Source organism: Bos indicus x Bos taurus, chromosome 19 (assembly GCF_003369695.1).
Source record: "Bos indicus x Bos taurus breed Angus x Brahman F1 hybrid chromosome 19, Bos_hybrid_MaternalHap_v2.0, whole genome shotgun sequence".
NCBI classification, from domain to species: domain Eukaryota; kingdom Metazoa; phylum Chordata; class Mammalia; order Artiodactyla; family Bovidae; genus Bos; species Bos indicus x Bos taurus.
The window spans coordinates 21,328,883-21,354,995 of NC_040094.1; the positions used below are offsets into that span (position 1 = coordinate 21,328,883).

Below are 26,113 nucleotides of genomic sequence, written 5' to 3' on the forward strand. Positions count from 1 at the left end.
GCTCCTGCTGTGTGTCCAGCAATGCCACCTAACTTCTCTAGGTCTACTCATGTCTTTCTGCAAGACGGACGTGCCCGTCTCGCAGCACCCTGGGGACTGGTGGAGAGAAGCAGACCAGATGACTCTGTAGTTCTCTTACTTGCCTCAGGATCTGAGCCAGAGGGTCTCTCTGGAACGGTCAACTCAGGGGGCAGGGCGGTGGCAGTTGGGGTAGGGGCTCAGGGTGGGGGAGGGTGGGGGGGCAGAAGATGGGGATGAGAGTGACTTCCAGCGACAGCCGCGGCGAGGTGGAAGGAAGATGGGGTGTGGAATCCCAGCCTGCCTTCACTCACCTCTTGCTGCTCTGCCTGGGTGGCTAAGTGCTCAGAGTTCACAAGGTGCGTCTGTGATTCCTCAGGGATCCCATTGCAGATCAGCTCCCCGTCCCGAATGGCCGCGGGTGCAATGAGAGGGGGTGGGAACTGGTACTGAGATTTGATGGCATCGGGAACCTGTTCAGGACAGAGAGAGGGAGCAAGGAGAGGGTGACAGTGCCCACACACCTGGGGGCTCTGCCCTGGCCGCGCGTCTGTCTGTGGTGCCGATGCCTGAGGGGAGACCGTCCACTCTGGGGTCCGGACAAGGACGCACAGTGGGTGGCTGCTGCTCTGCATCTCCGTCTCTGTGACTCTGACACACACACACACGCGCGAGCCTGAGCAGGCACAGAACTAGAAAAAGCAGCCATGTCTCCTACTCTTCTTCATCAAGGTCCAAGACCTGCAGAAACCAGGCCTTCTTGTATGCTGCCTTCTGTTTTGGCCTAAAAAGGGTAAGAGAGACACTGGACAGGGCTTTAGAGTGGTACTCTAGGCTCTTACTGATCAGCACCTAGCCTGGGAGGTGAGTGAGCAGTATCTGAGAAACAAAAAGTTAAATAAGGCCATCTTCACTTCGGAAATGCTCAGTGTGAGGCCTGTCTGGTGATAAGCACTCAATCAATGTCAGATGTCTTCATCCATTCACTCATGACTCACGAGACAATTAAAGGCCTCTCTGCTGCAAAAAGATGGACAACACACTCTGAATCACAACACGTGTGAATGAAAGAGTCACACAAGCCAAGAGTCATTCATACATTCAGCCAACATTTATTGAGTATCTCCTGAGTCTGTGCACTACGTCAAGTCCTAGAGATCCAGAAATGAACAAAATCTAAGCCTTGCCCCTCAAGGAGCTCAGTCTAGTGGGAGATGAGCCCAGAAACATTACAATATAATGTAACGGGTCCTAGAAGAGAGAATGTCTAAGGAGCTGCAACAACAACAAAAAAAGAGTGTGCTTACTTTCGTCTGGGGGCCAGGAGCTCAGGACTAGGGAGGATTTCATGGGAGGGCAGTATTATCAGTTGAGACTTGAAGCTGAGGAGGAGCTTCCAGGCAGATGAAGGGGGAACTACAGGTGGGGGAGGTGGACTTGGAAAATGTGTGAGAACTAACAGATTGGGTGACCAAGTTCTTATGGAGATTAAGAGAAGAAGAGCTGAATTCTGGTTTGAGGGACTGGGTAGAGATTTCAGTCATTCACTGAACCAGGAAATATAAGAAGAGGAAGAGCACATTTGGAGGCAAAAGACTCTTGGACTTGGGCAGATCGAGAGAAAGGTGCCTGCGGAATGGGCAGGCAGATGTGAATCTAGTGATGAGAAAGGCACGGAACACAGAACTGAGCGCTGGCGCGTTAACAGTGGTGGCCAGTGCTGTGGGCTTGTCTGAGGGCATCCAGGAATGGGGCAGTAGCTAGACCAAGGTTGCCCCTGAGAAAAAGGGACCCCCCAACAAAGATATGAAGGTCTCGGCTGATTTTGCCTGCACGGCTGTATGTCAAGGATGAAGGCAAAGTTCCAGAACAGAGCTGGAGCAGTTCTCTGCCACTGTCCTCTGGTGCTGCAGGCCTCATTTCCCTCTCACACTAAGAAAAAAATGCTTTTCAGGCGACTCATACCCTTGGATTCTCCTCAAGAATAGGGACACATTTCCAAAGGGGGAGGGGCATCAGGATTCTATCAAGGCCCCTGGCCTGTTCACTTCAGCAGCCAGGCTTTCTTTCAGATCCACACGGTCAATCACACAGCCCAGACTTACTCTTAGATGTCTAAGTAAGGTCTGATGTGTGCCATCTTCAATGTGTAAACACACTGTACCCCTGACTGCAAATACCTTTATTTAATTTTGGAAAACTGGTGTTCCCATCAAAGCATAAGTGTTTACAGTTAAGAGTTTGTTACACAATTTTCGACAGTCAACATCTTGCTAGCGCTGACACCCAATGGAAGTGACAAGTGGTGGGAGTGATAATTTTAAGTGTGGCTGCCACCAAGTGGCCACATCTGAGAACTGCTGATTTCCCTTGGTACAGGGGACTGTAGGATTATTTCAAAAGAGAAAAATATATACACGGGTATATAGTGTGATGTTCTCTAAGTTAAATGAATGAGACTGATCGGTTTAGGAGAGACAGCCTCAGGACTACCAAATGCTTTTCAAAAAAGGAAATACTCCTGTCCATCTCTGTGGACATACGTTAGCAGCTGTCAGACACATACAGATGTTGATTATTCCAAAGCCACAATTTTTTTGAGCATTGATGATAGATTAACAGCAGCCCCCCAAAATGGATTGTGCCTCACTTTTTGTAAGGGCTTCTGCTTAATCACCCCCTTAAACACTTCCCCTCACCAGATAGCTCTGAGAAAGGGGCCACCTAACAGAAACAGAATGAGTGCCAGGAGGGGGGATGGTAACAGCAGAGCACACCAAAAGCTTGGTGGGAGGGGCTGAAGAGTGCTGATCCTCAAGACAACTAGAAACCTGGCTGAGTCTCAAGGCCCCCCTGTGGGTTTCCTGACCACCATAAATTGATGGTGGCATTTGTCACTTGCCACTGAGCTTCAGTCTTCCCCTCTGCAATTGGGACCCCAACCCTGTCTACCCAGGAAGGCAGGCAGAGACCACCATCCTGCCTGCGCCGGGCTGTGACTCACCTTCAAGCTTCTTCTTTTGACCGACTGGAGCATGCGGCGGTTGGGAGGGTGCTTCTTGTGGATTCGGTTCAGGAAGTCCACTTTGACGACGTGCTGTGAAATGGTGTCCTGGAAGCGGTCAAACACCTGGCACCGATTGCTCAGCGTCATGTTCTTCTGGTTCAGCTGGGGACAGAGCAGACACATTCCTGCTGTGAAGCTCAGCTGCATCACCCTCCCAACTATCTTATGTTAAAAAAAAAAAAGGAGCCCTCGGCCCAGTAGGCTCCTTTTGTCAGGAGCTGGTATGTCAACACTCCTGTCAGAGGGCCAGGAGATGTGGGTGAGATGCTCCCTCGGCCCTGCCCAGTCTAGTTCCTACTCCCTAGAGAGGCCCGAAGGGGACAAGACATGGGGAGTCAGCCAGGAAGAGCCCTTCCAAACTCAGCCTCTGACAGTCCTCTTCCCAGTGTACAGGTTTCAGAGGAGATGCAGGCCTTGGCCCTAGAGAGCGCCAGACTCCTTTCCTAGCAAGGGCCTCTCTCCCACCAGAAGCAGGACTGTTCCCCGTGTGGGAGCTTGGCTGACAGGTGAGACCAACACCAGAATCCTGCCCTATTCCTCCTCTATGGCACCAGGGAGCATTCGTGAACCCACCTGGGTACCAGAGCCTTGTTCTACAGCAGGCAGAAAGCCTTGGCCTGCTCTCAAGAGGCCAAAGGGAGGGAAGAAAAAAAGTGTGCAGTAGCCTCCAGAAGGCATGGAGCAACTATGCCTCTTTTCCTTTTCTATGTCTGGTCCCCTATACTTTAATTAAAAGAAAAGATCTATGTGGCAGCTTCCTAATTAGTAAATTAGGAAAACCCCCTATGTGGCTAATAAACAATCACCTAATTAATAACTCCTCATCTGCTGAAAGGCTGCTCTTACAGATTCACATTTGGGTAGTCTGCTCATGGCTGTTTCTCTTCTGGTTCAGCAGGAGGCAAAACGAGACACTCACACTGAGCCTTGGAGAGAGGCTTCCTCCTGCATAACCCTTCTGAGGTGCATGAGTGAAGTGAAGAGGGCCAAGCACGCCCTTTCTCCCTTATGAGCAAGTCTGTAACTGAAGTTCCTCTCAGCGCAGAGCGGAGAGCGCTGGTCGTGCAGAAGGCCAGCAGTCATTCCATGGTTATCACCATTTGATATGGTGATGCCTTATGCAATTACCCTTTGAACCTGGAGAGGCTACTCTTATGAGGGAGCTGCTCCGCCTGAGGCCCTCTCTCATTCAACCTTCTGAGGGACCATGCTGATTAGGAGATGTCCTAACCCTCTAGGGGAGATAGGAAATCACAGTTCTAGTCTGGCCCCGGGAAGCAGTCTGGAAAATGTAACCAAGTCTCCTGGGAGATAAGATAACAGCACCTCATACCATTCATTCATTCCACAGCTTTGACAAAGGAAGAGAAGGGCAAGGGCCTCGTCGTGTGGTGTGTAGGACACGTTAGGTGCTCAATAAATGACTGTCTGGAATACCGTTAGTTATCTGGGTCAATTCTTCAATTCTCCAAAGCTACTGGGAAGTTACCTGCCAGTGCTATGAGAATAAATATTTTAGAACTTTCTTAGTTTGTTCCCTCTAAAAACAAGAAACAAGAAAATATGGGAGACTTGTGGCTGATTCACGTTGTTGTACAGCAGAAACCATCACAACATTGTAAAGCGATTATCTTCCAATTAAAAATGAATTAAGAAAAAGAAAATATGGAAGAGCATTGATTTGCATAAGGCTGGATCTAACTACTCCCTTTTGAGGGCTGTAGCACCAATTGCTTAACTCATCACAGAGGAAATTATTCACGAACAATCAAGAGCTAGTGGCCTAAGTCTGCCTGTGCAACCGAAACAAGGCATTGTGGGAAAAGGCAAAACGCACGGCCGAGGCAGGCAGGTCACAGCAATGAGAAGTGGGTAGGATGGTCTGCAGGAACCAGCGTCTCAGAGACTGGAGTGAACTCTGGTACAAGGCTGACAGTACTATGCTTCCCACTGAATGGGTCCACGCCCTGGCTGTGCCCACATAGGACGGACGGACACCGCCATGCTTACCACCACATGTTCGATGTGATTCGGACACATCCACCTGCCCAGGGGCATGGCAGTGAGCGGGGGCTCGAGGCAGTCCATGTGGAACAGGAGGGGGCAATAGTCACACTGGATGAGAGGGGCCACGCGACAACTCCTGCAAGAGAGAGGTGGGCCATTAATAGGCAAGGTTAGAGAATTCACACGAACTCTGCCCTGTGGGACGGCTTCCCTTCCTTAATCCTAGCCGTGTTCTTCCACACTCTCCTCCCCAGTACTTCAGTTCCATTCACTATTAGGAAGATGGACGAAGCTGGGGGCCACCACTGGGCTTCTCATCACTCTTCTAAGACGAATGCAGAGAAGTGAATGCTCATTTGGAGTAGAGCTAAAGTGGCTGTCGGAGCAGAAATGATCAACGCTCAGTACCTACTGAGGAAGACCGCCAACCCGCTCTGATCTTTCTACTCCGTAACAGAAAGCAATTACCTCAGTTGGAAAAAAAAAAATCACTAGCAACTTTTCCAGAGTCTCACACTACAAGAGGAAAAGATTTCTCTGCCACATTAAGCACTCAGCAAAACTGACAACCAGAGAGCACTGTGCTGGGAAAATGCTTTTGCTATGTACTCATGTAAGCGCAGTTCGAGGGAGGGCATGTAAGCAAACACCAGTTATGATTTGTACCTACAATACCCCAGCAGTCCTGATACTTCAGAAGTCCTGAAGCTGCAGCGGAGCCGCAGTGTGGGTCTGGCTCCTGTCTTGTTCCCTATAGCTTTAGCTGTGGAACATTTCTCATTGAGAGCTATTTTCTCTTGCTATCCTGCCTTTCTCACACACCCAAGTCCAGCTTCAGTAACTGAGGCAGCTGGTTCCTGTCACTGCGGAGATCTTATTTGAAGGAAACCAGTGTCCCAGGGAAGCTACAACTGGGGCAGCCTAGAGGCTTTTGGAAGTCATCCAGTCTGAGGCATGCCAGCTAGGATGGATACTTGTACTACTTTAAAATTCATCTTTAGTGCTTCAGAAATTATTAGCCTTTCTCAGGGATGTGTGTCTTGGCTGCCAGAGTTCTTCCTGCTAGTTAGTCTAAATATCCCAAAGCTTCATTTTAAGTCCAACTCCTCTCGCTTAAGCCTCTATCAACATGGTTTACGGTACTTCTGCACCGTGACTGTTCAAGGATTTCTTTCCTACAATAGTCCAGGCTCTGGCCAATTAGTCACTCAGTCTCTTTGTACTCATACCATCAGATTATGGGTTACCTCTATTTAACATACGTGGTTTGGAAGAGGTGATAAATGAGAGAAAAAACACTTGCTGAATATGAGGGAGAGCCCTCTGCTAGGGAAGAAAAATACCTGTTACACGTGAAGCAGACTTTGACTGGTAAGGGAACAAGACCATTGTGATCTAACTCGTGCTGTGTTTTCTTAACGTTTTTCCCTGTGGTTTCCTCCTTTCTTCTCCTCTTGCTGGAACCTGGAAGAGAAATTGGTGGTGCTAAACGTTCTCTGGAGGCAGAGTTCCTAGTCTGGGGTATGGAAACAAGACTAAGTCAGAGGAATGGATCTCAGTAAAACCATGTGCCATGGCCTGGACACAGATCTCTTTCTGAGAGCCCTCCCTATCCCGGGCTGGTTCCCAGTGAGAAAAAGAATGAAAAAGGAGGAGAAGGGAGACGTAAGTCAGAACCATAATCACGAGTTCCTTGTTCTGTGACAGAAATACATCCTCAGTGTTTTGCAAACATCAAGTGGTCAGCAGCCTAGGTTAGATCCTGGCAAGTTAAGAAACACAAAGACCCAGGTCAAATGGTCAACAAATTCTGCGGAGGTGCCTGAGGAAAAGACTGTAATCTTACTTCATTTTAACAGAAAGCGGAAATGCTATGATTCTGTATGCACCCTACTGACCAGCAGGTTTCCTATGCCTGCCGATCTCACTTTCTATGGGAAGAAGAAAATAAGATTTAGATGCTTTTTGGTATCCAAGAGAAGTCATGACTTAATTAAAAAAAAATTTTTTTTTAAAAAGGGAATGGAGGACAATTTATAATATCCATCAAGACTGTAAGTACATAGTTGCATAGTTTTGACTCAGTAATTCTAATATTAGTAATTTATCCTCCATACACTCACTTGTATACAGTGATATATTTACAAAATTATTTGTTGAAACACCATTTGTTGTGAATCTGATGCTGGGAAGGATTGGGGGCAGGAGGAGAAGGGGACGACAGAGGATGAGATGGCTGGATGGCATCACTGACTTGATGGACGTGAGTCTGAGTGAACTCCGGGAGTTGGTGATGGACAGGGAGGCCTGGCGTGCTACGATTCATGGGGTCGCAAAGAGTCGGACACAACTGAGCGACTGAACTGAACTGAACGAAAGATTAGGAACAACCAGGATATCCATTAATAAGAAATTAGTTTATATAATGTGTTATTATGCAACCATTAAGAAAACTGAGGAATGTCAACATTAATATGGAAAGATGTATGTAAGCATGCTATTTAAGGGGAAAATGATAAACATATCTGTATTGGCTTCTAAGAGATACATAAGAACCAAAGAGTGGTTATCTATGGGGGGAAGGAAGGTGGAAACTGGGCAACGGCAGACAGGGACAGGTGGGAAATGTTTTATTGAAATTCTTACATTTTTTGAGTTTTGAACTATGTGTATGTTTTCCACACCGCCCCCCGCCCCCACCTCCCTGCTTTAAAGTGATACTGGGAAGGGTGGAATTTAGAAAACTGAGTAAGCATATGAGCCTTCAAAGATCCTTCCACAAACCAAAACAGGAACTTGAGACAGTGGCTGCACGGACAGCGACCCCCAGGCTGCACAGCCTCCTGGGTGGACGGCAGCCTTGTGGAAGCCGGGCTGGGGGGATATGGCGGTCTGGCTGACCTGGCAGTGCAGTGGTGCACGTCAGCTCATTGGGCAGCTGGAACTGGGTGGGGTTCCGCTCCATGGCGGCAGCAATCAGCAGCTCAAAGGGCCGCCTCAGCTGGGGCTGCACGTAGTCTGGCTCTGCGGCCACTGGCTCCTCGTCCACATCAATGATGTCCTCGTCGACGTCATTCTGCTCAGAGGTGGGGGTCTCCGTGCTGGCGTTGGATGTGGGCGTGCCAGGTCGGCTGGCTCTCCTTTCCAGGATCCGGGCATGGGCAATGGCCTTGAGTTCAGTTTTGCTAGCTGATCTGTCCAACAAGTCAGTGTCACTGCTGGGGGATGTAGTCCGTTTGCCAGATTTGTCCACCAGTCCATTGACATGGCCCAGCTCCTTCTTCTGCTCTCGTTTCTGTGCAAGTGAACAGGCGGGCCCATCACATAGAGTATCACAAAACAGAAAGCGATGGATGCTACGAGTCCCGCAAGACTGCTCACCACAACCGTGAGGGTCTCTTAATATTACAGACTCACCCACCTGCGGACTTGGAACACTGGTCTGTGAAAGTTGACCAAACTATGGCTGAACTAAACTACAGCTGGCAAAACCACTGGGGCAGGGAATCATAAAGTACCAAAGTTAGAAACAAACCACATATCACATGATACACAGTGTCTCCACACAAGGTGGGGGTAAAGGGATTAAAAAGTTAAAGCAGTGAGAATAAACTTAGACTAAGTGAGGACAGTGAGAACAACTCAGGGAGTCCAGGACAGAGAACACTGCAGTTTGCCTTGGGAGTGTCCTGAAGGGTTGTTAAGAACTTTGCTCAAAATAAAGAAAAGTCTGTAAAAGCAGAGATAAAAAGTAAAACAGGCAAGCCGAGCTCCCTATCCAGGGATGTTGGGTGCTGGCTTGCAAGGCAACCACACTACAAGGTGGAAGGGTGGTGTGTGGAGCAGTGACCCAGCAGTCATGGTGTCCAAGAATGGTGGCTTCATGTCTCCAGTTTAACCAGAACTCTCAAAGTGACACTTTTTGAATGGAAAGGTGGGGACAGGGAAAAGACTAAGTGCACAGAGTAGGACTGAATGACTGCCAATACATTTTCCTCCAAGGGTCCAAGCAGAGTGAAGGTTTAGCACTGGGGTCCAGCCAGGAGACCTGGGATCTTGTCCCAGTTCTGCCACTGATTCCTTATGACCTTAGGTGATTCCGGCTGGAGGGCAGGAATTCCTCTGTGTGTAAAACCTTTCTCCTCCTCCTCTCAGGGATTTGGTTGTGACAAAGAGCTCTGGATACATGAAAGGGATGGCTCTGAGATGGGGGGAAGATCTAGCCTCCACTAGGAGTGGGACCTCCTAGTTCAGTGGGACCTGAACATGAGAGGTCGGTGAGGTCCCCAGGAGGCCATTTCAACCCCCTTCACTGTAACTAAGGGAGGCCAGAGGGCCGGAGAGGTGGTGGTAGTGCAAAAGGCAGACATGGCGTGGGCAGACACAGAGGTCCACTTGAGAGCAGGGAGTGGCATTTTGGGAAAACCACACTATGCAGAAAAAGGTATACTATAGTATAATCCCCCACAAGTGGTTCTGTTTAAATTGTTGAAGAAGTAATAGAGTTTGGAGTCAGAAAGTTTTGGGTTCAAAACTTGGTTCAGTCAATCCTTTTGAGTACTTGGTTAAGTTCTACACTTGTGAACCTCAGTTTCTTCCTTCTAAAAATGGAGACAATAGCACCTGCACTCCTATGGGCTGTATGGATTAATGAAACACGTGTAGAACAGCCAGCTATGATGAGCGCCCAAACAATGTTAGCTCCTCTTCTTCACCCCCTTTTCCTGGCTTTGTCTCTTCTGCCACAGTAGTTCCCAACCCTGTCCAGTTCAATTTCTTTGAGTGGCAAGTTTCTGAATGGCCTCTTGGCTAACAGATGTTTCTAACTAGCCCCACTCTAATCTAGCTGGGGACACACAGGCAGAGATCCTGGGAACAGGACAAGCTGGAGGACACCTGCTTTGTGGACATCAAGAGAAATCAAACCACTGCTCTGGTAGGGTGGCTGACTTGGCCTTGGCTTACTTTTTAATAGGAACTCTATGCACACATTGAAAAAGTGTCCGCCTAATTGTTAACTTTCTTCTTAAAGGTTAAAAACTGTTACACACATAAACCACAATCTCTGAATCATCTCATCCTGTTTCTGCAACAAAGGAAGTCATCATTCATTGTGACATCATGTTGAGGGGCCAGGAAAAGATGTGATGTCACAACAAAGGACAGTTGCTTGGTGTGTGATTAGCGCGGGGGTAGGGCAGGGAATGGTTTACAATCCACACACAAATTCTAATCCACAGCCTGTAATTTGAGGATTGGGTCTCGCTATCTGGGTGGAAGCACACTTACTTCCTTTTCTGATAAGGGAGCATTTAGGTTTTGAACCCCACAGAAGTTCTCAACATAGAAAATTATGTTCTCAAAGCCAGTACTGAATTATCAAAGCTGAGGGAAGGGAAGCTGAAGAGAGGTTGGACAACCTGGGGTCCAAGTGGGTCAAAATGTTCTCCACCCCCCACACCTGGCCAAGCCTCTGGAGACCAGTGACTTATTTGCCTCGAGGTGAGGGGAATCCTTTTTCTATCAAGCTGCAGGGCCAGCCTTCTTCAGCCCCTTTCGCCATGGATACAGCTGCCACTATGTTCAGGCCAGTTATCAAGAGGTCTACAAGGAGATCAGACCACTCCTGTCACTAGTGAATGAACATGTCTCAGTAAATTAACACAGCTCTTCAGCCCATTTCAGCAGCCCATGTTTGGATTTTAGGCCTTACCGGATTCTAAACAGTATCATGGGGCGTGTGAGGGTGATTCAGGGGTGGAAGAGATAAGAAGAAGGGACGAAAATGCCTTCAGGACCAGGCCGCCTTAGCTCTCATTATCAGTGGTCTAGATCTGGCATTTGGAGCAAAGCCTTCCGAAAGCAGCATTCTTACCTTTCGGCGAACAGTGCACCGGTGACACATCCACTCCCCAGGAGGCAACATCTCTTCACTCAGTGGAGGATTGCTGCGGGAAAGACAAGGGCAAGACTAAGTGACTAACCCACCACTGCAGCGGCGACAAGCCTAACTAGGTCTGACCCAAAGCCGCATGGTGCTCAACTTGTATTCTGCAGTTATACATCTCTTATCCTTCAAAATGTTTACTTGGCCCCATTTACAGTAACCTAAGGAGTGAGCGGGGATGACAGAGGATGAGATGGCTGGATGGCATCACTGACTCGATGGACGTGAGTCTGAGTGAACTCTGGGAGTTGGCGATGGACAGGGAGGCCTGGTGTGCTGCGATTCATGGGGTCACAAAGAGTCGGACATGACTGAGCAACTGAACTGAAGGAGTGATCGTCCCTTCCCACATCTTAGAAAGAGATGCCAAACCCAGAGCTACGAACACTGGATTGACAATGAAAGATATAATGAACTGGTCTGGAGTATTCAAGTCATTTCTAAACTCTGCACCATGCTAATAAAATCACGGGGAGAGAGGTTCTCCACAGCCTTTTCAAAGTTGGCCAGTGGAAGTCCACAATATTCCACCTGCTGTTCAAAGCCGTCTGTCACAGGGTCCTCTTCCATCTTCCCAGGCCCCTTTTGGGAACTTTCCCCCCTAGTTAAACTGAAGACTTGCTATTTCTTCCTCTAAAATTCTTCCCCCTGAAAGCTGCGCCTATCGAAACTCTATTCACCCTGTAGGGCCTGCCTCAATCAGCCTATAGTAGATGAAAGACAGCTACAAATTCTCTGCTACCCTTCCACCCAGAAGTAGTCCATTTCCTTCCTCTCGAATTGCCTGTCTTTTTCTGACCACGCCTCACAGCTTGCGGGATCCCAGTTCCCCAACTAGGGCAGGGATTGAACCCATGCCCTCAACAGTAAAGTGTGGAGTCCTAACCACTGGATCACTGAGGCATTCTCTCTTGTGACTTGTTCTGACCAACAGAATGCAGCAGAGGTGACAATGTAGGAACTTCCATGGCTGCGTCTGAAGAGCCCTGTAGATTCCATTTTTACACGCTTGGAATATTCCATCTCAGAGCCTTGCTCTCATGCTGAGAGGTCACACAGAGGAGACTTCAGGCACTCCAATCAGCTCCAAGTCAACAGCCAGCACCGACTATTGCTACATGACTGAGTCATCCTGGATCATGCCAACTCAGCTGAGCCTCCAAATAACCACAGTCCCAGATAACAACTGAACAGAAAAACCACCCAGCTGAGCCTAGTCAACATGCAGATTTGTGGGTGATAATAACTAGGGTCTGTTTTAAGCCACTGAGTTTTGGGGAAGTTTGTTACCAGTGATAGGTAACTGAGCACACAACTCCTCCATGCGCTCTTCCCAGACTACTAAAACGTCCTTCTTATGCCTTCCCTTGTATGACAATTCTCTTACTTCTTTTATCAGAGGAATCAAGACAAGGACTGGATCTCCTTCTCTCTTTGTATCTTTACAATAGAGAGGCTGCATAAACAGTAGTCACTCAGTAAGTCAATACTGAATCAAAATTATAGCTGTGGAGGGCTGGTCTTACCGATTCTCCAGATCACTGATTTCCATTAAGGTTTATAAGAATCATATGAAACTTTAGTAAATTCTTAGGAGGGTCACATTTATAATGTCTCTACAGCAGTGGATCCCAAAGTGTGGTCTCCAGACAAGCAGCATCAGCATCATCTGGGAACTTACTACAAATAAAAATTCTGTCCAAAAAGATACATGCTCCCCAATGTTCACAGCAGTGCTATCTACCATAACCAAGATACAGAAGCAAGCTAAATGTTCATCGACAGATGAATGTGTAAGGAAGATATGGCACACATATACAGTGGAACATTACTCAGCCGTAAAGAGTGAACCACCACTTGCAGCTCAGTGAAGCAAGTCAGAGAAAGACAAATCATCATTTATCACTTACATGTGGAATCTAAAAAATGATACAAATAACTTACTTAGAAAAAATACTTGCAGACATAGAAAGCAAATTTTTGGTTACCATAGGAGATAGCAGTGGAGGAGGGTAGGGTGGGGGAAGGTAAATTAAGATTTGTGATTAACATACATACACTGCTAAATATAAAGTAGGTAAACAGCAAGGATCTACTGTATGGTGACGGGAACTATGCTCAGTATCCTGCAATACTCTATAATGAAAAAGAACCTCTGTGTGTGTATGTATGTATACCTGAATCACTTTGCATACACTTGAAACACAACATTGTAAATTAACTATAATTCAATTAAAAAATTAAACACAAATTCTGAGCCCTCACTCCAGGCTTACTGAATTAGAAATTCTGAGACAGCCTCAGCGATGTGTGTTTAACCAGCTCTCCAGGTGATTCTGCTCAACACCCAAGTTTGAAAACTGCTATATAGAATAAGGTTACATTTATGCTTAAGAAATTCCTACATTTGGTTCCTGGAATTCACCAACTTGGAATGGTGTGGAGGACATTTTTTTTCATAATATATGAAAAATGCTAAAAACAAATTATTATATATATTTAGGCTATGGATATATAAGGACTCTTCCTTAAGTCCTAGGCCTTAATGCTAGGCTGCTTTACCCTTTCTACCTAAATGGCACTTAGCTTGACAAATTTTCCTAGCTCCTGCTTTGTCAACACATCCCCAGAGCCCTAGGCACACGTGTCAGGATGTCCAGCAAGCCCTCACAGCTCACTGCTTCCTATTCAGTCTCCCTGGTGGAATCTCAGGAGGATCCTTGGCAGGAAGCAGAAAGCAGGAGGCACGCTGGCCTACTGGGACAGGCCTGCACGCCCTAGAGGACCACACACGACTGTCACCGGTAAAGTCTCCCCTAGTTCTCTCCAGTATATTCCTCACAGGCCATATCCAAACTAATGAAATGCATGTGTGTAATCTGCAAAGGCCTACAGACTCTGCTATGCTTCAGCAGCTGTCATATTAAAATTAACCCTGAAAGAGCTGTCATTTCTGATTCTGTTTTTCATCATTTCTTTTCATCTGCCTACTGGCTTCGTGTTTGTATCAAGATAACCTATACCAAACATGTAGCAGGGAAGGGTGAGGCAAGGTGGCAGTGGCTTAGATGTTTTTACCAAGATGTGAATGCCCCCCCGGCTGCTCTTCCTGCCTTTCTCAATCTATGTCTAACCCTGCTGGCAAAATAATTCTGCCACAATTCTGATCATGTCAGTCTCCTAATTAAAAGCCCTTCCATATCGCCCTCACCCCAAAAGGATAAAGTTCAAGCTCCTCAGTACTGCAGGCCAGGAATCTGCCCCTTCCCCAGCTCTATTAGTCTGGTGGCTCCCTACACAGTCCACACTGTTTCTCAACCCTGTGTCTCTGCTCATGCCAGAGCTGCTACCCACAACCACAAAAGCTGAGCCTCCCTCCAGTCCTTCATCTGGTGAGCTCCTCATTTTCTGGAGCTCAAGTCAGGCATCATCACCAGGAAGTCTCCTCTGACAGCCCGCGATCCTCTATGGCACTTCTGGGCCACACTATACACTGAACTCTCAAGGACCCGAATCCTGCTCTCTGCCTCATTTACCTTTGTATTTCCATACTCTGCATAATGCCTGGCACACAGCAGGTACACAATAAGGCTTTAAAGAACAGGGGAGCACAAAATGAATGGGCTTCTAAGAGTGAATGTAACTGCCCCCTGGCCGAAGTCATGAGATGAGGCAATGTGGTTGACTTATTTTGGTGGTTAAATTACACGTGAAATTACTTATGTTTTCTGTCACGAAATAAGAAGATAGCAGAATCAAAGTCCATACCTGCAAGCCTAAACTTCATACAGAAACACCCTACTTAAATCCTCTTTAAACAATTTATCTTTCTTAACACAGGGGTAAAATGCTTAAAATCCATACTAAGCAGCTCTCAAAAGTAGCTCCTGGTTGGCTTCTAAAGGATCACTTTTAGAGATATCATGCTTAAGAACATTTCTCAGAATCCTAGATTATGGCCACGGGCTCCTCTTGTCTGCCCTGAAGTGTGGGATGAGGGCTGCAAGTTCAGGGAGTCGTGCAGGAAAGTCAGAGTGTTGTCTCCAGGATGAACACAGACATTTTAAAAAGTGACGCCTTGCTGCTTTCTTAGAGGCAGAATATGCATCTTGAAATAAATTTGAAAATATGGTATCTCGAGAGAAGGCAGTAATTTCTGAGAAGGGATGAATAGGGAAGGAAGTTCTATGTTTCTCGAAAATGACCATCAGAGTCGTGGCTGGAAAACAGGAATCACCCACCAAGCTTTCTCATGATGATGATTCTTTCCTCTTTGCTTTGAGCAATTCCTTTCAAGCTATTTGGAAGGCAGTTTTTATAAAAAGCTTTTTTTTTTTGGGCCATGCCACATGGCATGTAGGATCTTTAGCTCCCTGACCGGGGATCGAATCTGTGCCCTCTGCACTGGAAATGTGGAGTCTTAACCACTGGACAGCCAGGGAAGTCCTTAGAAGGCAGTTTTTCAACTCAGACATCTACACAAAGATTCATGAAATGGGTCAACAAAAGACAGGCTGCCATTGGAGTAGGGTAAGCCTTTGACTGCGTGGATCACAATAAACTGTGGAAAATTCTGAAAGAGATGGGAATACTAGACCACCTGACCTGCCTCTTGAGAAACCTATATGCAGGTCAGGAAGCAACTTAGAACTGGACATGGAACAACAGACTGGTTCTAAATAGGAAAAGGAGTACGTTAAGGCTGTATATTGTCACCATGCTTATTTAACTTATATGTAGACTACATCATGAGAAACGCTGGGCTGGAAGAAGCACAAGCTGGAATCAAGACTGCCGGGAGAAATATCAATAACCTCAGATATGCAGATGACACCACCCTTATGGCAGAAAGTGAAGAGGAACTAAAAAGCCTCTTGATGAAAGTGAAAGTGGAGGGTGAGAAAGTTGGCTTAAAGCTCAACATTCAGAAAACGAAGATCATGGCATCTGGTCCCATCACTTCATGGCAAATAGATGGGGAAACAGTGGAAACAGTGTAAGACTTTATTTTTTTGGCCTCCAAAATCACTGCGGATGGTGACTGCAGCCATGAAATTAAAAGATGCTTACTCCTTGGAAGGAAAGTTATGACCAACCTAGATAGCATATTGAAAAGCAGAGACATTACTTTGCCAACAAAGGTCCACCTAGTCAAGGCCATGGTTTTTCCAGTAGTCATGTACGGATGTGAGAGTTGGACTGTGAAGAAAGCTGAGCGCCAAAGAAATGATGCTTTTGAACTCTGGTGTTGGAGAAGACTCTTGAGAGTCCCTTGGACTGCAAGGAGATCCAACCAGTCCATCCTAAAGGAGATCAGCCCTGGGATTTCTTTGGAAGGAATGATGCTAAAGCTGAAACTCCAGTACTTTGGCCACCTCATGTGAAGAGTTGACTCATTGGAAAAGACTCTGATGCTGGGAGGGATTGGGGGCAGGAGGAGAAGGGGACGACAGAGGATGAGATGGCTGGATGGCATCACCGACTCGATGGACGTGAGTTTGAGTGAACTCCGGGAGTTGGTGATGGACAGGGAGGCCTGGCGTGCTGCGATTCATGGGGTTGCAAACAGTTGGACACGACTGAGCGACTGAACTGAACTGAACTGAATGAGCTTAGAAACTAGTTCTGAAGATGCTGTTCTGCAAGCAGACTGGTTTTGCTCTGTATCAGAAACACTGCCAACAGAGAAAGGATTCCAGGGAGAAAGGAGATTCTGCAGCCTCGGGGTTGCTCACACACACATCCTGAGGACTCCCCTGCCTCATCCACCCATCTTAAAGCTGCTTCCCTCATTAGAACAGTGTTCTCACAAGTTAAGCATGCAACTTCAAAACAATTATATGCATGCCAAAGTCTTTAAATCATAATATGCCTGTCAAGAAGAACATGGTTCCATCCCAGCTCCCTCTCAATCCTGTATATCAATGAAGACAGGGTGATGAAGGCCATCCTCTACAGAAGAATATGATTAAAAGTTAAAGTCAGGATGCTGAAATTATCAAAGTTTCTGCTGCTCAGCAGTAAAAACCATAAAAACACTACCGTCAGCCAGTGCCGCTTGTAAAGACATCAATGTGCTTCCTCATCACTACGCTTAGAAACAGCAGAGTGATAATCTCATTTTACATCTACTGTATTACGGTTCACAAAGTGTTTTCACAGATGTTCTTATTTGATTTTCACCATCAAACTGTGAAAATTCTTACTCCCATCATACAGGTATCTCCAAACTCATTTATCTAAAGCTATGGAGTCAGAAAGCAGCAGAATGAGAACCAAAATCAGCTTCCTGGTTCTTCCAAATCTTGAGCCCAATCTGTTTTTAAAGAACCTTTGCGAGTTCTCTTATTTCTGGGGAACACAATGGAATATCCATCACGGTAACTTCCTCAACCATAAGGTCAAGCATTTCCCTCTCCATTAGTCTTCATTTACTGAGTTTCCACTGCTTCCTAACCAATGCCACCCTGGAGGTACCATGCTGTAGGAAGGACACAAAGCAAACCAGTTATGACCTACCCCGTCAAGAAGCTCAGCCTCTAGGCAGAGAAGACCAGAGTCATTCATCTACTCAAGTATTACTGGACACTATGCTTCCCAGGCAGTGCAGTGATAAAGAATCCACCTGCCAATGCAGGAGACGCAAGAGACACATGTTCCATCCCTGGGTCGGGAAGATCCCCTGGAGGAGGAAATGACAACCCACTCTGGTATTCTTGCCTGGAAAATTCCATGGACAGAGGAGCCTGGTGGGCTACATACAGTTCACGGGGCCACAAAGAGTTGGACATGACTGAACTCTCTCACATCCACCCACACCTCCCCCTCCCACGTTATGCTAAGCAATGTACTAAGTGGCAAGATTTCAGAAACGGTCCTTGCTCTCAGGGATCACAGTCGAGAGGCAATGTGAAAAGAACAATCAACTACAAACTGCTTCTTGGCATATAGACCTATGTAAGACTCAACTATTCATGGATCCCAGACAACCCAGAGCCTCAGAAGTTTGGTCTTTTGGTACCTGAAGGTGACAGTGGCCCTTCCCTGATTCTTTCTATATCTCAACAACTGCTATTCAGCAAATGGTAATTAAGCCAGTGATCTTCTAGAGATGATGAAGTTAAGGATCTTGAGGTGTTCATGAGAAGACTATTTTTTTATGTTTTGGCCATGCCCGGAATCATGTGGGATCTTAGTTTCCTGACCAGGGATCGAACTCATGCCCCCTGAGATAGTAGCACAGAGTCTTCACCACTGGACTGCCTGGGAAGTCCCGAGACTATAGTCTTAGAAGAAGAAGGTGTATTTCGGTATTGCGACAACCTACCTGATAAAGGAAGGTTCTGGGAGTGGAGACATTTCCCTGGGAACAGAGACTGAAGTCCACCAAGCATACAGTGGTCCACCAACCACGTTTAGGTTCCTTCTGAGAACTAAGTCCTGGGAAGAAAGGTGAGCCCTAGAAAAGTCGTGTTCTGTACGTGAGCTGGCTTGTCTTGGAAAACTGGCAGCTCTTTAGACAACAGGCCAAGGATCTTTATTTTATTTTCTGGCTTCAAAGAATATGCCCCACAGTGCTAGAAGACAGGCACCTTCTCCCCAGGAAAGAAGGGTGTCCTGGGAGCGTGGCGCTCTTACAGAATATCTTCCCATCTTCACAGCTATGGATGTTTCCTTCCAGATCGTTTGTTTAAAAGCAATTACTGGCCAGAGAGTGACTGTTCACCGCTCCTCAACTTGCTATTTATTTTAACCACTACCTGATCTTGAAGACATTGTAAGCTATAAAATACTTCACAGCAATGGAGCTCTCAATCTTCAGAAAGTGTACAACTGAAGGATATGCATCTCACAGAGTAGCTCTCTGTGAGGCCTGAGAGGGCCTATAAACTGTTAACAGTAACATCTACACACAAACCAATTAAAAAGCTGGTCAAAGGGGCTTCCCTGGCAGTCCAGTGGTTAAGAATCTGCCATGCAATGCAGGGGACACCAGTTTGATCCCTGGTCTGGGAAAAGTAAGCCTGTGTGGACAACTACTGAAGCCCACGTGCCTGGAGCCCGGGCTCTGCAACAAGAAAAGCTACCACAGTGAGAAGCCTGTGCACTGCAACTAGAGGAAGTCCATGTGCAACAACGAAGACCCAACACAGCCAAAAATTAAAAAAAAAAAAAAAAGCTTGTCAAAGACATTAATTATTTCAAGCAAACACTCCTAAACCTCTGCTGCAGGACTCTAACATCTGAACTCCCACCAACAAATCAAATGATGTGCCTCTGTTGCTGAAGAGGGTGTCTAGATTGGTCTATTGAGAAAACCACAGACATACACCCTTCAGCTAACTGTAATGCCTGCGCTGGGTCAAAGATTCAAAGTCCAGAGCCAGATGATCCCAACTTACAGCTAAAGAATGGAAGAAGCCCGGTTTTAATTTAGAATGTCTCTTTCATTCACTAATGAGGCAGCAGCTCACCACTGCAGGTGGAAGACGTTGGTAGTTGTCATGGTTCTTGGCTCTCTAATTAAGAGGATCTATTTCAAGTCATATACCAGTGCGGTTGATCCCAGTCTAACCTCACTCCTCTCCTTCGCCTATTAATACATGTGAACCTGCCCAACATTAACATTTACTTCAGATTTAGTCGCTACCAGCGGGACCTGTTGCTCCATAGCTCTGCGCTAATTATCCATCCAGCACAAGCAGTTTTTCAATATAGAACTGGAAGGGAGAGGGGGAGGGGATCGAGAGAACAAAGGGAGGAGGGGAGAGGTGAAGGGAGACAAGGAAGCAGAAAGACTGCCTTTTATTTCAGAGATCTCTTTTTTCGCATCACAACATGCAGATAAAAATGGTATAGGGCTCTGGACTTTTTTTTTTTTAATATGCTGTTTCTGATGTATGGCTTGCAAATGTCCATTCAGCTAAGTGACACTGACATTTTAAAACTTGAACCAAAGGCAGTCGGAGAGACATGAAAATATCACCTAACCAAATTAAAAGCTTTGGTGTATGTCTTAAGACAAAAGGAAGCAGGTGGATGAAGAAATACTTAAAAAAGAACACACTCCATTTTCTCTCCCTGGACTGTCAAAATATTCTATGTAATACACACAGGAACACTGTTCGAACAGCCTTTCTGTACACAATACACCAACAGCCTTCCACTCGGTTCTCTTCTAAAAGAGGTCAGTCAAATGAACTCTGGTTAGGGTCCCTCCTGTCAGAACCCATCATTCTCCAAGAATCAGAAGCTCTCCAGCCCCACAAATGGTCATTTCAGTTGCAATAAAATATCAGACTAAGAAAGATTTCACTGCCTGCAGCCCCCTTCCCCATCATCTATGTCCCCTCCCCTTTTTGGGGTGGTGGTGGTGGGGGGGTGTTCAGCCAGCAAACAATAGCACTGAGCGGTTCTGATTTTTAATTTCACAGTTCACGGGTCTCATCCATCCACGTGAGGTCCACTACCAGATAAAAATCCTGCATTTATATTTAACGGCATTGTGCAAGACCGACTGCTGAAGACAATACATGCTCAGAACAGGCCTCTTCTCTCTGACTGGCCCTGCTGCTCTTGGCCAGCTCAGGAAATGTGTCGGTACTAGTCAAAACGGGATCGCTGACAGGACCATAGCCGTGTCTCAGCCTCCCAGCAGCCATCTTGATCTACAAAGGCATCTACCCGCATAAGAAACAAGCCTTTCATAAACTGAAATCAGTTTCTGTCCTGGAAAAGCTAAGAGGTGACGGTTCAAGTTTAATTTAAAAACATCTGTTTAAATTAAAAGCTGTATTAATCATTTCTCAATTTACTGGTCTGTGTTTTGAAAGAACAAAACTTAATGAAATTTAAATGTCAGAAGAAATAGTAAGCGTCCCCTGGACACTTGTGCGGGCATTAGCTTTTCCCTTCACGGATGGCCTACCTTTCAAAGGCAGGAAAGATGGTCACACTGAAGGATACTGAAGAGATGAAAGTGAAGAGAAGTTCATGGGGTCCCTGAACCTTATTTCTTCCTCTCCTTTATCCCAGCTACTGACTCAAATACAGCGAATGCCACGAAGTACATAAAAAGTACACGCACTGCTGGTTTTTCATGCAGAGCCTCAGTGGCTGTGTTAACAAGGAGGCCAGTGCAGTGCCAGGCCATTACAAATGCCCCATTGAGAAACTTAGCTAGTTGCGTCACTTCCACAGGCATATAATCCTTTCAAACTAGCTGACTGTGCCCCCCAATTTTATTGCCTTCTATGTAGAGCTTCATTGGCCGTCCTCCCAGTGAAGGACACCTGGAGAAGAGGATTACAAGTAGTGCAGGGCAAGGAGGAGGCGGGGAAGACCACCGGCACTTATACCAGGGGTTCGCCTCTGCTAACTTCTCTACCAGCCGAGCCCGGTGCCACAGGACCTGATCTATCACTGGCGTGGCTGTTCTTGCGATCCTGGCTTCTCCACAATGGAAAATGAGCTGGCTGCAAACATTTTAAAAATGGGCTTCATTCATTCACCTAATGATGGATGCTGGAGTCCACTTGTTTTAGAAAAGAGTCGATATTCTGGCCTCAACAGTCACTTTTTAATGGTCTCAGGGAACATTCCATGGGAAAGTAGAACAATTTTAACTGTGTATTCCATAAAAGTCTCCGAGGTATGGAAAACAAAGACTAAAAGTCTCCGAGGTACTGGGTACTGTTTTGTGGTCAAATTTCAGTGGACGGCCAAGAGTAAGGAAATAGCCAGGCCACACTCTCCTTGTGAACACAGCTCAGGGAATCTGGAACAGTTCACATCTTACAAATACTGGGCCTAAAATTCTATAAAGGTTGGGAAAATGAAAACCAGTGTAACACCTTAGATGTAGGGAGACCAACTATTTGAATCCAGCTAAATGTGGAGAGCAGGTTTCTACCCATGGCCCAGCTGCTCTTCCCCAAGAAGGATTTCTGCTTCATTTACTCTCCTCTGACAGGGTCTTCTTTAAAAAAAAAAAAAGGGAAGGAGGAGGCATAAAGCTACCATTTGGGCCAAAACAGCACAGGACTTATTCCCCTAGTCTTTGACTCTGCCGCTCACCCCTCCCCCAAGTTCACTTAGAAACCTCAAAGCTCCCCGCCCTGCCCTGCTGAAGTAATCTCCTGGGCATGCTGTCAGACTGTGCTGTCGTGGTTTGATGCCACAGCTAAGTGCTGACTTGGGCTTCTGAAGCCTTCCAGTTATACCCCTGGTGACCTATTTAGGAGCTAAACACACTTGTCAGAGACAGCGCCATGATTCTTCCTTTCTGCCCACTGTTCTCTCACATGGTCCCCCACCAAAGAACAATCACCCTAAAGGCCTGAAAGTGTGCACACAAATGGTAAGACTTGGGGAAAGCCTGCATGCAGCAAGCATACAGGCCCTGGACAGGAGTTCTTTCCTGTGACTTAAATAACCAGCAGACATTTTTCTTACTTCAATGCCACAAACTGCAGCTCAAAGTCAAAGATGTCTGATATCATGGAGTCAGGTGTCAGAATTACCTTGAGTTAGATGACTAAGTGTCATCTCTGCCAGGCAAAACTGAGAGGACTACCAAGGAGGAATAAAGCAAGACACAGATAATAGAGCAAAACAATGTCAATATCAGCATCAATAAAGGTCAAAATTAGTGACAGAATTCTCCCTACATTTAAGATGGTCTTTCATAAAAATGGTAAGCAAGGTCAAGCCAAGTTAAATATGGCCAACCCAGGTACAGAACTATGGAATATTACAGGCTCAGACACATTTAATGAGATTCACGTAGTAAAATTTTCACAATGTATTTTGACCAATAACAGTTGATTGTTCATGGAGAAAGTTCACCGTAGAGTTTCTCCTTAGTGTTTCCAGAGCTTCGTTAAAACCAGGAATCAGAACTCTTGACAGTTAGTGAACATGGGAATTAAAAAGCTTCCAGCTCATCGCACGAGCCCATGGCTGGTAGAAAGAACAGGAGTAGCTCCACACTGCCCAAATTTGTAATGCAGAGACTTCTCTAAACTCACTCAAAGTTCCATGCATTTCATTGGCTTTTCTGCTCTGTTCTTTGCACAAATGCAGACAGGGGAACAAATACCCAGCATCCTTCTGAGGATCACAGCTGGATAAAAGCCTGTAAAATCATTGGTGCTGCCTGGAATTTAACCTTGCTAGCAATTCTGAGGTACCCCCACTCCTGCCTGGCCTGGAGGTACAGTGACGTCTTTGGCCTATGGATAAATTCAAATCCCACAGAATCCTCTCCTGTTTTGTGCTGTGCTGTGTTCAGACGTGTCCAACTCTTTGCGACCCCATGGACTGTAGCCCGCGAGGCTCCTCTGTCCATGGGACTTCCCAGGTGAGAATACTGGAGTGGGTTGCCATTTTCTTCTCTAGCCGATCTTCCCCACCCAGGGATCAAACCTCCATCTCTTGCATCTCCTGCACTGGCAGGCGGATTCTTTACCACTGAGCCACCTGGGAAGGCCCCTCTCCTGCTCACTTGAGTTTACTTCAAAAAGAGCCTTATACAAGCCCAAAGCACTGAGAGAGACCAACGTTAGGTTCAGGCGTTGACACACTCCACCCTGTAACTAAGGCTTTTGTCCTTTCAAGACCAGGAAACATTTCCTGGGAGATACCCTGGATAATTTGTCAGAAAACAGGGGAAGGGCAAGGATTAAACACCCAAGCTACTAATACATAGGAAAGCAAACGTAATTAGGGAGAAAGGAACGGTCACCGTGTTTATGTTAACAAAGGTACCATCCGCTTCGAAGAACCCAGACATCATTTCTGTTACCCAACCAGTGTTTATCATTGCACGTCTTTCATTTGTGACACCACTAAGTATTATGCAACAGTGAGCAGAGGAGATGGGTCAGTCTCTGGCTTTTAACTAGTTTAGTGAGCACTGAGTATAGGATTGCAAAAGGAAAAGGAGTGTAGTTCTTTGAAAGAGTGAGTCAACTTTTTCATTACTTAGAAAATGTCATCAATCTGCAAGGTATACCTGGAATTTGCTTATTGTGAATTCAACAAGAGCTGTGTGTAATGGCCAAGCCCCTTTTCGCTGATGGGTCAAATCAACGATTTCTCCTTTTATCAGTGGTCCAATACACCTCTCAGTGTCTTTTGCCTCCCATACAAAACTTCATCTTTAGAAAAAAGAACAAAAAAGACAAAAAAAAAAAAAAAAAAAAGACTTCATCTTTATTCTTATTTGTTGAGATTAGATTTAGAAAAAAATTAAGGCTTAAAGGATGAGGAATTTGATATCTGGAAATGGCAGGCAGAAAAAGGAGTCACCTTCTTATTCTTCTTAACTGTTCTTGAGTCATGGGAAAGGCAGTCAGCTAGTGACCTGTGCATGCGGCCTGGGCACAGTGACAAATCTGCAACACCAAAGTGCCTTTTTGAAATTTGGTCTAGGACTTGCACTGAATACAATGTCCTCCTCTTGCAGGAAATTGGCAGAGGGACAGCTGTACTCCTGTCCTGTCTCCTGGGAGGCTAGCATTATGCAGAGGTGCTCTCAGAAATGTCACTCATTGAATGGCAATGCAGCTGGCCCATGCTGTACTCCCTAGGGGTTTTAAGTCAAAGAAAGAGCAGTGGAGGAGGGAAGACAAACTTTTTCCCCCCTGCTCTAATTACTTAAAACTCTGGCACTTTAAAACTAGAATGCATTTCCAGGAGCCTGTGCGGCATTATCATAGTAAATGCCATCATAACCTCACCAGAATTTTCTACCAGGTTGGCCTGCTTAGCTACACACCCAAGGAATTGCTGTTTATGTGCTGGGGGTGGGACACGAAAGCCCAGAGATGGATTTTAAAACTCTTACCCAGAACCCAAAACAAACAACAATCAACTTCATCTATTTACTATTGTGCTAGCAACTTATAGAAGAAAAAATATACCCGTTTCTGTTAAGAAGCAGGACACCTGCATATCTAGGGTACCAAAACAAAAAAACAAAAAAAACCCTCTTGGTTTCTTTTATAACCTACATAAAACCTTCAAGCAAATAGTCTCTTTGTGCTGTCTCCCTATTTAGTGCTATCTGGGGTTAGATATAAAGATACATATAAACAGGTGAGGAGTTCACTGCAATGTTCGAACAAACTTTTTGTTCTTGTTAACTGGGATCAAAAAGCTCACTAATTCATCTACAGTTATGTCCACCCCAAGGCTGTTACCTATCAAACTGAGGTGATTAAAATCTTCCTCCTTAAACCAGGGCCCTCCATGTATGAGAAGTGCCTGTACACAGAAATTTTCTATTGTGGCTGGTGGGAGACAGGTGGTGGATTTTTTTTTATACATCCTCCATGGTAACTTCTAGCTTTACTTTTTTGTTAAGAGTGGTCACCCAGAAAAGCTGAAATAGCAGCACACCAAATCATTATAAGGTTCCCTCTACTGAGACACATCATTCTGAGTTCATGAAGAAAAATCCTTTACTTACTGTCTCAACATAGACAACATAGGCAAAGACATTAAAGTGTGCTTAAATCTACCATCTTTTACTAGGTAAGAGTAAAAATTAAAAAATAAGAAGATAGAGGGAGTGAAAAGACAACCCATAGAATGGGAGAAAATACTCGCAAGTCATGTATCTGACAAAGGACTTGTATCTAGAACATGTAAGAACTCTTACAACTCAATAATAAAAATACAAACAACCCAATTAATATCAAAGGATCTGAATAGACATTTTTCCAAGAAAATATACAAATGATCAAGAAGCACACGAAAAGATGTTCAATATCGTCAGCCATCAGGCAAATGCAAATCAAAACCACAGTGAGAGAGCATGTCATACCCATAAGATGGCTTTAATCAAGAAGACAAGTAATAGCTAGCACTGAAAAGGACGTAAGGAAACTGGAGTGCTCACACAGTGCTGATGGCAATGCAAAATGATGCAGCCCCTGGGGAAAATAGTCTGCCAGTTCCTCACAGGTTAAATGTAAGAGTTACCATATGACCTAGAGATTTTACTCCTGGGTATATACCTACGAGAAATGAAAACAGATGTCCATGCGAACGCTTGCACTCAAGTATCT

The 26,113-nt window shown here is 45.8% G+C and overlaps 1 protein-coding gene across 5 annotated transcripts in view; it reads right to left on the minus strand.

The window, feature by feature from the left end:
• The window catches only part of PHF12 (PHD finger protein 12), a 39,912-nt gene that overhangs the window by 7,414 nt on the left and 6,385 nt on the right, over window positions 1–26,113 (minus strand). For all 5 annotated transcript variants that reach the window (XR_003506681.1, XR_003506680.1, XR_003506682.1 and 2 more), the window contains exons 3-8: window positions 10,968–11,040; window positions 7,994–8,387; window positions 6,436–6,556; window positions 5,096–5,228; window positions 3,023–3,187; window positions 333–491 (exon numbers count right to left, since the gene is read on the minus strand). Coding sequence is in view for 2 of the 5 variants with exons in the window: in XM_027516801.1 (XP_027372602.1) it covers window positions 333–491; window positions 3,023–3,187; window positions 5,096–5,228; window positions 6,436–6,556; window positions 7,994–8,387; window positions 10,968–11,040 (1,045 nt within the window). In the remaining 3 variants the exon portion in view is untranslated. The remainder of the gene's footprint in view (window positions 1–332; window positions 492–3,022; window positions 3,188–5,095; window positions 5,229–6,435; window positions 6,557–7,993; window positions 8,388–10,967; window positions 11,041–26,113) is intronic.